Genomic DNA, 13887 nt, shown 5'->3' with positions numbered 1-13887 from the left:
TTTATCAAAGCTCAGGTGGCTGTGAGATGTCACCTAACCCCGATAAGATTAGCCCACATCACAAAGTCTCAAAGCTGCAGATGTTGACTTGGATGTGGAAGGAGTGGAACACTTTTACAGTGTTGGTGAAACTGCAAACTAATGCAGGCTCTTTGGAAAGAAGTATGGATTCTCTGATGCATGCCCACATGGGAGAAAAACTTATTTCAATTTAAGTTTCTGGGAGGGGTAATGAGGAAGCTGTTGGGGTGCTCTCACTAAATGGGCATGGGGTAGGGATTTTTGGCACAACTTTTGTGTGTGGGACATAACCACAAGAGGGACTCTATCTAACCAAATCAAATGTTTTGACCTGGTTGTTTATATGCATACATTAACCTAAAATAAATTTACTTTTCAAAAAAACAGACAAACAGACAAGCAAACAAACAAATGTAAAAACCCATATGTTTTGGAGCCTGATAAATATATTGTACAAAGTTAATTTATCCTCGTTTTTAGCTAGAAAACAAACCTAATCTCCACATTTTCCCTCATGTTTAGTTTAATATTAGAGGAACTAATACTGTTACAAATATCCTTATGATAATTAGAGAAACTTGTACTGTTTATTAGTTATATTGGGGTAGAAAGAACAGATTTTAATGCATTACTCCATCCCATCCAGATTTAAGTGAGAAAATTCTAATAATAAGCCCTCCCAATGTTTTATGACTCTAAATTCTTGAGCCAAAGTTTAGATTGTATTTAAACCCAATTCTCAATGGATCAGATGGTATTCAAGTCATACTTCTGTTTGAATGGAAAGAACCCGTGAGAAGAGAGCAGCACTGGTGAATGCGCCCAGTCTCCGGTGTAGCTTGCATTTTTACCTCTTGCTTAGTATTTTTTGTGTCTTCACTCTGATAACCTGATGATAATATTTGGAAAATAAACCCATGAATATTGATTTTCATGAATCGAACACCTAATGAGATTGGAGTTAGGTCTAGAGATGTTGGGCTGTATACGTTTAGCTGACTGAAGACAGATCGAAGTGGATCTAAAGTGAAACTAACAGGATAGAAAATTAGTGCCACATTTCTTTCAAAACTTTTAGCTTAAAGAAAATAACAGAATTCCTACCTCATTCCATTGTATATGTAAGTCACACCTACAAAGGAAAATGGCAATGTTGGTTTGTGTGTTTAATTATTTATTTCAGAGGCTTTAATTAGACTTGTATACGTCTCCGCACTGGTTCCCATGTAACTTCGTTGTTCACAGGAACGCCTTCTTTTTTAAAACAAACGGTTTTCATCATATGCCCTCTCATAGCAGCAAATCTTAGTTGGTGAGAAGCATGTATCAATCTGCCTTTCACTCATATGACATTTTCTCTTACAGACACCCTTAAGTTTTGTGCAACGATCAGCATCCATCAGGTTACACGTAGCTACAGTAAAAAAAGAGTAACTGAAATTACTGACCTCATATTTGAGCATACATTATTTCTGATTACATGAAGTATAATGTGTTCATCACAACAAGTTTAGAAAATACCAAAAGTATAAATACACTAAAAAATCTCCTACCCCTATGTATACAGCAAACTGAAACTTTTATTTTTTTATTTTTTATTTTTATTTTTGAGACAGAGCCTCAAGCTATCCCCCTGGGTAGAGTGCTGTGGCACCACAGCTCACAGCAACCTCCAGCTCCTGGGCTTAAGTGAGTCTCCTGCCTCAGCCTCCAAGTAGCTGGGACCACAGATGTCCGCCACAACTCCTGGCTATTTTTTGGTTGCAGCCGTCATTGTTGTTTTTGATGGGCCCGGGCTGGATTTGAACCCGCCACCTTAGGTGTATGTGGCTGGCGCCTTAGCCACCTGAGCCACAGGCACCGAGCCAAACTGAAACTTAAAAATTAATGTGTGATTAAAAATTATATGCTATGTACTATTCTTTTCAGCAAGGTGCAACATCTTTTAGAACTATACAACAATTTATTCAGTCTTAAAGTTTCAATATTTTAGAATTATTATAAAGGTATATTACATTCTTTAGTATTTACATGATATAGTCTTATGACAGTGATCACAGAGTTTCATTCTATACTTCTAACACTGCATTTTGGCCCCCAAATAAAATGATATTCATTGCAATTTTAATATCTTTAGGTTGAATGCTTTTCCTTCTTTTTGAAATTAATTTTTTATGTATTTTGTTGACTATGTTATTGGTATGATTATTTTATTTTAATCAATTCACAAGAATTTTAATATGTTATTCATAGTAACTTTTATCTGTCTTATTTGTCACAAGTTCTTTGTTGTTTTTCATTTTGTGAGTGGTGGTTTTTAGGCAATAACTATTTTGTTAGAAGACAAATACATATTTAATTTTAAATTTATAAATAATCTCATAATTTTTGACATCTAGGAGTGTATAGAAAAGTAAATTGTTATACATGAGATATTCTTGCTTAAAATCTTTTCACTATAATTTATTATAAGTATTTTTATATCATTTATAAATGTGAGATATAGCTCTCTTCATTTTCCTAAATGATTAAATAATGTTCCATACTATCTATTGAAACATTCTCTCCATGCCTGGAAATCACATTCCCTGTATTCTTAATTAATGTTATACTCTCAGTTCTCATAAACTCTAAGGCTCTTTCCTTTATCTATTATATTTTATGGATATTGCTGTATATTTTTGAAGCAGAAACAACTTACATTAAAAAGTGCATAAGATAAAAAGCATGTCATTTGTTATATTTCATTTCTTTACATATAAACTTGAAGATAAAATTAAAACAAACTTGCTGAAGACATTCCCAACAAATTCTTAGCCAACAGTATAATTAAACTTTAATGTAATTATACTGCCAGCGAGGCATTTGTGCACCCCACAATCACAATTCCTTCTTATTCCTTCATTTCCAAAAGAAATGATTATCTTGACTTATAATATTTTTTTTTGTTGCCTCATGTTAAAATTCTATATAAAGGTACAGTACAGTATGTATATATTGTTATGTCTGATTTTACAAACTCACGATTTGGTTTTTGAGATACGATCATATTTTGCATAACTGTGATCCTTCTATTTTCATTATCATATTGTCTGTGATATAAATATTCAACATTTTATTGTTAGAATTTATTATATTCTGAAGAATATTTAGATTATTGTCAGTTTTTAGATACTCTTGTGCTGGTCTTTTGGGGTACACACTCAGGCATTTCTGTTAGGCATATCCCTGAAGGTGGAATGTAATGTGTACATGTCCACATAGCTTCAACTCCAATAGAAAACATCTATTCAAATATAATTTCAAATCTCTGGTGCCAATTTACATTTCTAACACCTTTATATAGAAGTCAGAGACATCAAAAACATAACCAATGCTGAGTATTTTTAGCTTAGTGTTCCTGATGGGACTGCAATGACACCTCATATGTCTTATCTTTTCTCATATTTCATAATAAAATGTCAATTTTTTCCCTGATTTGGGGGGAAGTATGGCATCTTATGTTGCAAATATCTTTTTCCATGTAGAGATTGTCTTTTTATTCACTCACGTTTTTGATTTACAGATTTCCTAATTCTAATGTATTCAATGCTATGGTTTTCTACTGAGTAAAAAATAATACTCCTTGGGTGCCAAAATCACTAGTAAATTCTCAGGTATTAACTTGTATTGTTTTGCCTCCCAGGCTTGCATCCATAGGTTACTTAAAATTGGGTTTTGTCTGTTATAAGAGGCCAGAGTCAAATTTTACTTTGTTTCTCATATGGCCACATGAAGAAATCAACCTTCTTTTTTTTCTTTACTACCTCAAAAAATGTTTAATACTTCAATAACTCCACTTCAGTATAACTGATATTTTTATAATCCTATGCATTTTATTATGTGAATTTCATTATTTTTGATATTGCAACATTTATTTATTTATTTTGAATGGGATAGTTTATTCATTTCATTTTTTTAATTTTAGATTAATATGAGGGTACTAATAACTAGATTACATTGTTTGCATTAGTCAGGTAAAGTCCAAGGAGAGGGGAGGCGGGAGGGGGATTGATAAACTCTCACCGGCGTGAGGTGAGGGTATGCAGGGCACCTCCTGGACGAAGGGCTCAACCATCTCTTATGGTTTTAGGATTCTTTATTCTGCCCCTTTGCTACCTTTTTCCTTCCACTCTAACATTGTTTTGTGAAAGTCCTCCCATCTCCTTCTTCCTTTCAGAAGAATGTCTTGACTATTAGTTAGTGGTTTATGTTGCCATTTAAGTTTCAGAATTACTATGTCAGCTTTCACAAGACAAGAAAAGACAAAGCAAAGCAAAACAGAACAAACAACGCCTTTTAGGATGTGATTAAGATTACGTTGACTCTGTAAATCGTTTTGAGAACTGTTGCATTGAGAGATTTACAGGAACAAATCCTTCAATGCATTCATACGGCATAACCCTCCTTGAATTTAGGTCTTCTTTAATCTCTCAACAGTAATTTTTAGCTCTCTGTGTAGAGATCTTTAAAAAAATCTTTTAGAGCATTCCTTTGTATTTGATATTTCAATGCTATTCTAAGTATTGCTGGATTTATAATATAATTTTTCTAGGTATTAATGTATAGAAAGATAACTTATTTTTATATTTATTTTGTAGTCAACAATGATGCTAAGCTGATTCGTTAGTTCTTTTAATTTATCTTAGGATCCCTTTTCTTTTTCTTCATATACTATCAGGGTAATTGAATAATGTTGGCCATTTTCTTCTATTAGATCTTTAAGAAACCTACAACTCATTCTAAACACACTTAGACTCCACTGCAATATTTATTGACATTAATGATACAAGGCTCTCATCATATTTCTAATATCAAAGGGAAAATTTTAACAATTCCATCATATAATGGGATGTTTACTGTATAGGTTTTTGAAGATAAACTTTATTAGATGCAAGAACTTAATTCTATTTATTGTCAGATTGCTGAGACTTTTAAAAATTCATGAATTTTATAAAAAATTATCTGACTTGATCATATAAACCTTCCTCTCTAACCTGTTCATAAAGTAACATTGATTTTAGAATATTCACTTTGCAATCCAGGAATTTTACTGGGCTTTAACTCTAGGTGTTTTTAAAAGGAATTTTGCATCTATATCAATAAATGAGGCTCACTTTTAATTTCCTTTCTTATAATGTCCTTATGAGTTTTAATAACAGGTACTGCTGGTCTCATAAAATGAGTTAGAAGCATCCTCTTGTTTACTGCTTTCTGGAAAAGTTTGTGTATAACTGGCTGTACTACTTTCCCAAATGTTTAGAATTCACCAGTGATGCCATTTGGGCTTGACAGTGTCTTTGTATAAAGATTCATTATTATGAATTCTATTCCCTTCATGAATTTAGACACATGTATATTTTCTATTTCTTTTTGTTGTTGTTGTTGTTGCCATTCTGATTCATTATGTTACAGTTTTTCAGAAATTATCCAATCCATGTAAATCTGGAAACATGTTACCATAAAGTTGTTCACAACATCCTTATATGATCATTTTAATATCTGTAGCATGCATATATGATATTATCACTGAAAAAGCAGATTTTTGCCTTCACGCCTTTTTCTTTACAGTTTTGTTCATGAGCCATTAGTTTTATTCATCTTTTCAAAAAGCAAAATATGCACTCTTCAATTTTCTCTAGCGTCTCTTTTCTCATTATTAGATGGTTGTTGACTGACAAAGAGTGATGTATGCCTCAGTATGTTTCCTAATCCTATTTGAGACCTCCACCTTTCCAGGCCTTTTCATTATTAATAATAACATAATGACAGCAACAACTATCATAGCACCTAAATTGGCAGGCTGATTTTTAATGTATAGTTTGTATTATACTCTGTAATATATTTCACCAGGTTCTAACTATAGTCTTTTGAGGTGCATGTAACTATTGGGCATGACATTTTATGTCAGATTTTTAACTTTTAAAAGAATGTGATCATTAATGATTGTGCTTCCATTTTTTTTGTTTGTTTGTTTTCTGTTAAGGACCCTGACAAATCGGTTAAATTCTGAGTGGCAATATTCACCCATATGTTCAATAATGTGCTAACAACAAAATCTAGATCTTCTGAGTTTGAATCCAGGTACATTTCTGATAAATGATGCACTGCTTCAACTTCCAACTTTCTAGGGCCAAATTCAAACACATGATGTATAGGCATAAATTTACATCTTTACTGTTAGAGGGTCCAGATTGCCTCAGTGGCTATACCCCCCAAGAATATAGGATAATGGCCCCCAAGGGCTTCATTGCTCTATACTTTCCACTATTTATATTTAATTGATTCATAAGGGTGTTCCTTCATTCCTTTACTAACTACTGAGTAATTCAGCATGGGTGTTGGTGTTATGACTCCTTTACTTAGCCTTGTATTCCCATTGCCCCCGCAGTCCAGCATATTGTCAAACTACGTCTTGGATCATCTTACAGCTTTTGTTATTGATGTCCCACAAGGTATATCCTGCTGTCTGCAGTTCATTTCTCTCCCTGGGATCTGATTGCTATCATCTTCACTTCTGAATCTTATAAATAAATTTAGTAAATTATGTTTTTTAATCATTTAAGTATCAGAAAAGAAAACTCAAAGTCTAGAAAGGATGAAGGTTAATTTTTTTTTGAAGGTTAATTTTTTCATCTGATTTTATCTGCCTATTAATTTTGAAAAGGAGGTACAGAAAGCATCTTAGTGTCATAATACACACAAAGAGGAAAAAAAATTCCACACAATCACGACACTACTTTAATTGGTAAGATTATACTGAGAACCTGTATTTTGCAATTAATAATCTAGTATGTCTATTTCTAGCCAGAAGCTCTACATTACCAACATACCAGAAATGTCTATTTTACCTTGTAGAATGAAGGTCACATAACACAGAAAATGGAAGACACAGTAAAAGATCTTCATTCTGTAGAAAGAAGCTGTTGAAAAATTTGGCGACAGAATTTAGAGACTATAGCCCTTTCCAAAAAGTTAAGAGGCATTACCTATTTATAGCTTTTTAATGGAAGAGAAACTCTATCCAGAAATTGTTTTAATTTTGTGTGCTTGTTTCTGCTCCAATGACCAGGGCTGTGGGAAGAATTACTGAAATTGAAAACACTTGAAGATAACCGAGCTTTTGGGTGAAATCTCGATGTAAATGACAGTTGTAAACATGGCATCTTCGTATGGGGGGGGATCAGTTAATCATCAATAACAATGAGCGTGCGTGGAGTGAGTTCAAGGAAAATATTAGTTTACCGTTTCAGACATAAAACAACTAAACCTTTTCTATTAAACAACAACTGCAAAATATATTGTAGTCACGAATATGTTGTGTATATTTACAGTTTTTGGCTGGGGCTGGGTTTGAACCTGCCACCTTCGTTATATGGGGCTGTCGCTCTACTCCTTTGAGCCACAGGCACCACCCTATGATGTGTAAATTTGTTAATACGTGTCTATATTTAAAATCCTTAACTATATCCAGTTGTTCCATTAATTTCTCCCAAATTATTCATTTATGAGGTCCAAAAATTATACTCCATTTTTGTTGCTAATTTTCCACACTTTAAAATTGGAATTAATTAATTTTTTTTTAGTGACAGGATTTCATTCTGTTCCCTAAGCTGGAGTGCTGTGATATGATGTAACTCATTGAAACCTTGGCCTCCTGGGCTCAAGCAATCTTCCCATCTCAGCCTCCCAAGTAGCTAAAACTGTTGGCATGTGTCACCACACCTGGCTTATGTATGTATACATGTATGTATGTATTCATTTAGCTATTTGTTGTTTGGGGGTTTTTTGGTTTTGTTTTATTTTGTTTAAGAGACACAGAGAAATCTCTTTGTATTGCCCAGGCTGGTCTAGAACATCTGCCCTCAAGCAATCCTCCAGCCTGGACCTTATCCCTAATTTTTATTATTCTTTTTTTCAGATGCAACTTAAATATTCATGAAACTCTCCCTTTTTTTCTAGCAAAGCCCAGTCAGTCTTCACCTATTTTAGAAATTTTATTACACAATAAATAAAGAGACTTTGGAATGAATGGCAGTCATTTCCCACCTCAATCTTCCTAGTTTTAGGCCTTGTGGTAATTATTAACATAAGAATTATCTTATGGAAAGTATAGATTTGCACGACTCATCCTCTTTCTCGTGCTATTGTTATTAAATATTTGGAAGTTATATAAACTTTTGGAAAGTCTTATAAGTTATGTTCAGACACTTAAACACCAGCATTCTCCCCAACATAATCATAAACTGACAATATCAGCCCCTTGCCAGTAACTGCAGTATTGGTCCTCATCTCATTTATTGTTACACGTTTCCTTTTTTCTGGCCTTGGATAAGACGTGTAGATAAGCTTTGTGTTTAACTAGAACTGAATAATCTCTGCCTTATTTTTGAAGATTATAATACAGCAAGAAGTATAGATTATGTTACCTTTTTATGTGTGTCTAATATCATTTGTGCTAATCAAAGAGAAATGTTCTTGGTTTAAAGGTCAAATGAATTATTAATATTATTACTACTATTATTTTTTTTATTACTATTTCTTTTCTTTCTTCTGAAGTGTTTTTCAAGTATTTTTTAAAATTGTTTCCTATTTGATTATCACATTATTGAAAAGTATTTTTTTCTTACAGGTTTTGTTGCACATATAAACAAAAATAAAAAGGAACTTGCCCTATCTTCAAGTTCGTCTGAGTATCATGGGCTATTCCTGAAATGGCTTCATTCTGAGATGTTTTTGAACCTATCCTCATGCATTCAATTTTCTGTTCTCATGTCTTTTTCTTGCCTTTTCCCCCCATCCAGAAATGTTTTCAGTAAAGTTTAAAAACATGAGAATTTCCTTGCTAAAAAGTATTTTTATTCTGTCATCACATTTCATTATTTGGATGTAAAATCTCAATTCAAAATCACATTCTTTCAGAACTCTGAAGTTCTGTAACTTATAGCTTTCAGTCTTCCCGATGAACGATCAAATGCTGGGCAAGCGCCATTTAAATTATTTGAGTTGGTGTGTCTCTTGACACTTTTGGGACATTAGTTTTAGGATTCAGACACTCAAATTTTAAGATTCATAGATTGCCTGGTGTGCATTTCTTTTGCATAGGTTATCTATCTGTCATGGGTGAGCTCACGTCTTTCTTCAGATCTGAGAAATGTTTTCTCTTTCTATATAATTTTTTCTCTTATAAAGTCCTTCCCTCCATATTTGTGTATTTATTTTTTCTCTTTGGGGGTTTATTTTAGTCAAATGAAGGTGATGCTAGCCTTCTAAAATAATATGGGAACTGTTCTTTTTGTTGTTGTTGTAGTTTTATTTTTTTTTTTGGCCTTGGCTGGGTTTGAACCCACCACCTGCAGCATATGGAGCCAGTGCCCGACTCCTTTGAGCCACAGGTGCCACCCAGGAACTGTTCTTTTTTGTTCTATTTTATAGATGTGTTTTTTCATAACGAGTATGATTTCATTATTAAATATTTGGTAAAATTCAACAGGGACGCTATCTGTACCTAGAATTTTCTAAAAGCTTTCAATGTGAGTTACTTTTACAATATACAGAGCATTATTTAAGTTGTAAATCTCTCCTTGAGATTTACAAGAGTTTATGTCAGTTGAGGATATTTTCCATTTTATATCAGATCTCAAAGTATTGAAATAATCTTGTTTGTTCTATTCCCTAACTGTTCTTTCAATATCTATTATCTATTGCATCCTGAGTGATTTCTCCAATTTCATACCCGATATTTACAACATATGTTCTCTCTCTTTCTCCCTCTCTCTCAACTCTATCTGGCTAACAGTTTCTAAAAGACAATTTTAAGCTGCAAAAAGTCAGCTTTTGTTTTCATCGTTTTTTTTCCTAATATTTGACAGTTTTCTATTAATCTATTTTTAGTTTTATTATTTCTTAAGAGTCTTATTTGACATGCATAACTTAATAAAATTGAGTTTAATATTTACTCTTCTTTTTCCAGCTTTTGAAGCGGAAGCCTAAGTCATTGATTTGAGACACTTTTTATTTTCTAATACAACCATTTTTAAATACTGGTTACTTGTGGTCTTGAGCTTCCTCTGTCCCCGTCTCTGTCTCTGAATCCTTCTCTCTGTTCCTCCCTGTTTTCCTCATTCTCTCTCTCTCTCTACTACTTACACTGGGAGAAGCAAGGCACTATGTTGTAGAATCCGTATGGAGCATCCCCTATGATGTAATGACAATCTGAGGCTATTTGACAACTTGTGGAAAGCTGGACTCTCTAAGTCAAATAGTTCCTGAAAACAAGCCTGCCAAGAAGGAGATCTTCGACTCAGTTGAATCTTCAGATGACAGCAGCACAGTGCATCTGTTTGAATGAAACCTCATCAGACCAGGACACAGAGACATTAAGCTAAGCTGATGCATAGAAGCTGTGAGGAAATAAATGTTTGATGCTCTTACCTACAGGGGTCATTTTTTCATGCGGTTATGGGTACATAATACAATATCCTATTTTATAATATCTGGCTTTTCTTGCCATGTTCACAATGTTTGTATGTGTATATAATGAAATTATAATACGATTGTGGTTCAACCTGCCATCTTGCTTTTGTTTTCTGCTTATTTTTCTTGCCTTTATTTTTTTCCTTCTCTTCTACTCAATGGATAATTTTATGCCACAGGTTATCTACTTCATCGACTATAAAAAATATAAAATAGATAGATAGATGTATACGTTTATTTTTCTTTGTAGTTTATGTATATGTTTTAAAATATAGATCTGTAACTTTTACATATAATGTAAGAAACTTATACTGTTGTAATTCTATTTCCTCCTTCCTATACCTTTGGCTATTATTAATTTTGCTTTAAGCAATCAATTATGTTCTATAAAGATTAAAAATTGAGGAAAAGGATCTCTCACATTTATCCACACATTTGCCACTTTCAACTCAATTGTTTCCTTTGTATAAATCTAAATTTCTATCTTGTCCACTTTTCTTGGAAAAAATTTATTTAAAATTTCTTGAAGAGCTTATTGTTGGCAATGTGTTATTTTAGCTTTTTTTTTCTATACTTGAAAAAATCTTTATTTTGGCTTCTTTCACACAAGTTTTTCACTAAGGAGAATTTGAGGTTGGCAGAATGTTTTGGTTTGTAAAGCTACTTATACGTTGCTTTCTGGCATGCATAATTTCTGACAGAAGTTTAACTGTATCATTCTTTATCATAAGACCATTATTAAGATGTCATTCAAATACCAAAACATTTTGCCTGCGTAATGTGTACAATTTAATAGTTCTTACTATATTCACTGAGTTTTGTAATGCGGAAACCGGGGGAAATTTTCCTTTTTACACTCTGAATTTTGACTGAAAATCAACTGAAAAGAGGCACATTAAAAGGAGAAAAAGGATAAAAGTTTATTAATGTGAACGTGGGGAAAATCACAGTGATTACCCCACATGAGGTACAGAAAGTTATATACTCTTCTTCTTAGAGGAAAGGCAAGTAGGAAAGGTCGGATGATTTCAGGGAGGCAGTCAGTGATTTTCAGGGGAATTCAACGTAGCTAAAGGACATACATTACCCTAGGACAGAGTCTTTCAGGTTCACAGAGGAGACGGTGGTTTGCGACCAAAGTCTATACAAGGTGTTTCTACAGATTTCACCTTTTCTCCCTGCCACGTGAGCTCAGTTAAATAAAACTCCAGGAGGAAACCGGAGGTAACTGTTTTCCTCTTTGGTGGGTCTGGCCTTCAGACAGATAAGGGACCGTCAGAGAACAACTTTATCTTGTGCTTAGGGAGAGACAGAGGATTGACAGACAACGTGGCAGGTTGCAGAGGAAGACGGCCAGAGAGACTTTGAGGCTTCTTTTTCAGTTCAGCAGGCAAAAGCCCTCATTGTTTGGAATACTAGCTTGTGAGCCCTAAGAGTAGCCATCGCCATAATACATTTTAGAATGTTTTCATTACACTGTACAGAAAGAAAAATTTCTCACCCCTCACTAGATTCAAGGCTGAGATCTCTGTAATAAAAAGGGTCTTTTTACTTGGGTAGGACCTTACTCTGTCACATTTTATTCTCTTTTTAGTTTTATTTGTTCTCTCTTACAATTATTTAATCATGTGCTTCTATTTTGTGATTGAAATGCATGTAACTTGCCATTCAAGAAACAAATATATTTATCTGGAAATTATGGGAACGTGCATAAGTCATGATTGATGGCTGATATCTCAAAGATCATATGGAAATAAGTAAGCTTCTTCATAAGGAAAGTAAATAGGGCAGAGGTGAAGGAAAGTAGTAATGATCAAAGACTTCTGTAAAGTAAGTGGAGAGCAACTTTAATGAGGAAGATTACTGTTGGCGCTCATTCTTAATTTCCCTTTTAGCATTCCAACTTTAAACTCACTAGCCAGGATGTAACTGTATGATCCAGAGGGCCAGAGGCCAACCACTTAGAGAGCAAAACTTATTCTTTGTTAGTAATATTGTTATGTTGTGAATTTACTTAGTGCATTACGGTTAGGATTTACAGTTGAAGTCCTGGTTCTTTCAGCAACTGGCTTGATGTATTCCCGCACCACACAGCAGGGCTCGGTATCGCAGTAAGTATATACGTATTCCCAGGTGTTGCATTCAGCCTTACAAGCACCACGTACAAGACGGCATTCTCTTTTTCTCGCCATGATGCCTATTGTTTTATCCTGTAGAACTAGGAAAGAGTAGCTATAATCATACATCCAGGTTTAGTCCCCACAGATAAATAAACTCTTTCAAGTGTAGAGTTAGACCATCTTCTTTCTGAAGCCATACCCAGGCAACTCTGCTGTGATCTGTCCTCCTCTAAGTTACTACAATATAAATATTTACTCAACCATATTTACTTTGCCAGTAGCTTTAACTTTTAATAAATTGAACATTCTTAGATATTTAGTGTATGCTCCCTCAAGGGTAAAGGGGAAAGGAAATGTAAGCAATAGTCTATATGTTTTGTGTTCTAAATAACCATCCCTATTCAACCACCCTTCCCCACTCATTATTGTAAAAAGCTTAATTTTGATAAGAACTGCACTATCGATGCATAAAATCACATTTCAAAAGAGCAGGTAGTAGAAAGCTTCTCATAATTCATATTCTGATCACACAAACCAACAAAATAGGGTAAGTTTAATTTAACATCTTGAGAAAATGTTTTTCTCATTTTTTTCTCAACTATCAGTTCTACACATTCCTTCTTCCATGAAAATCTGAAATGAATTTCATTATCAGATGTTCATATGGTGCTTCTTAACAATATATATTTTTTCCGAGTAAAGCATCTACCAAAAACATTTTGCCCTTCCCATCTTTTCTATATTAACAAATATTACCTGATGGACCACAAGACACAGAGAAGACAAAGATCAGGAAAATACAAAGTGTCTTCATTGTTGATGTAAGATTGAGACAGAGCTCAAAATGCTTGAGTTGTGCTATCCTTTGGGAAAAGAAAGACTTCTGTTTTTATAGCCTTCTCAAAGTAATTACAATTCTGATTAATGTTCCCTTTTCAGACTGAGAACATATTCATGTAAATATTGTGAAACAGCAAGCAAGTATAATAGAAAACTTAGTTCTGTTATGATCTCGATAAGGCAAACATGAACTCATTTTTGGTTATATAAAAAAATAGTGGGGTTCAGGTACTCTTGATTACCAATTAATTGAAAGTACATGATCAGTATCATTTTTATTTTCAGCCCCATGCATTTTTAAGCATGCATTACCTGTCAGGCACTGTTCCAAGCACTTTATATGGATTAATTTGTTTAATTCTCATGACAGGTTCTATAATATAAGAAGTTA

The 13887-nt window shown here is 33.7% G+C and overlaps 2 protein-coding genes across 2 annotated transcripts; both read right to left on the bottom strand.

Moving 5' to 3' along the window:
• Positions 1-1280: 1280 nt before the first annotated feature.
• DEFB114 (defensin beta 114) lies at positions 1281-6969 on the bottom strand. Its single transcript, XM_023508739.1, has 2 exons — positions 6912-6969; positions 1281-1435 (listed from the first exon to the last, which is right to left on the bottom strand). Exons 1-2 carry the CDS (start codon positions 6967-6969, stop codon positions 1281-1283), a joined length of 213 nt encoding a protein of 70 aa, XP_023364507.1.
• A 5564-nt stretch (positions 6970-12533) lies between these two features.
• DEFB113 (defensin beta 113) lies at positions 12534-13470 on the bottom strand. The gene is made up of 2 exons (XM_023508737.1): positions 13413-13470; positions 12534-12754 (listed from the first exon to the last, which is right to left on the bottom strand). The coding sequence occupies exons 1-2, from the start codon at positions 13468-13470 to the stop codon at positions 12534-12536; spliced, it is 279 nt and encodes a 92-aa protein (XP_023364505.1).
• Positions 13471-13887: the final 417 nt, after the last annotated feature.

This window comes from Otolemur garnettii, unplaced genomic scaffold (genome assembly GCF_000181295.1).
Source record: "Otolemur garnettii isolate 467f Iridium unplaced genomic scaffold, OtoGar3 scaffold00269, whole genome shotgun sequence".
NCBI lineage: Eukaryota > Metazoa > Chordata > Mammalia > Primates > Galagidae > Otolemur > Otolemur garnettii.
This window is presented reverse-complemented; position numbering and strand designations above follow the sequence as displayed.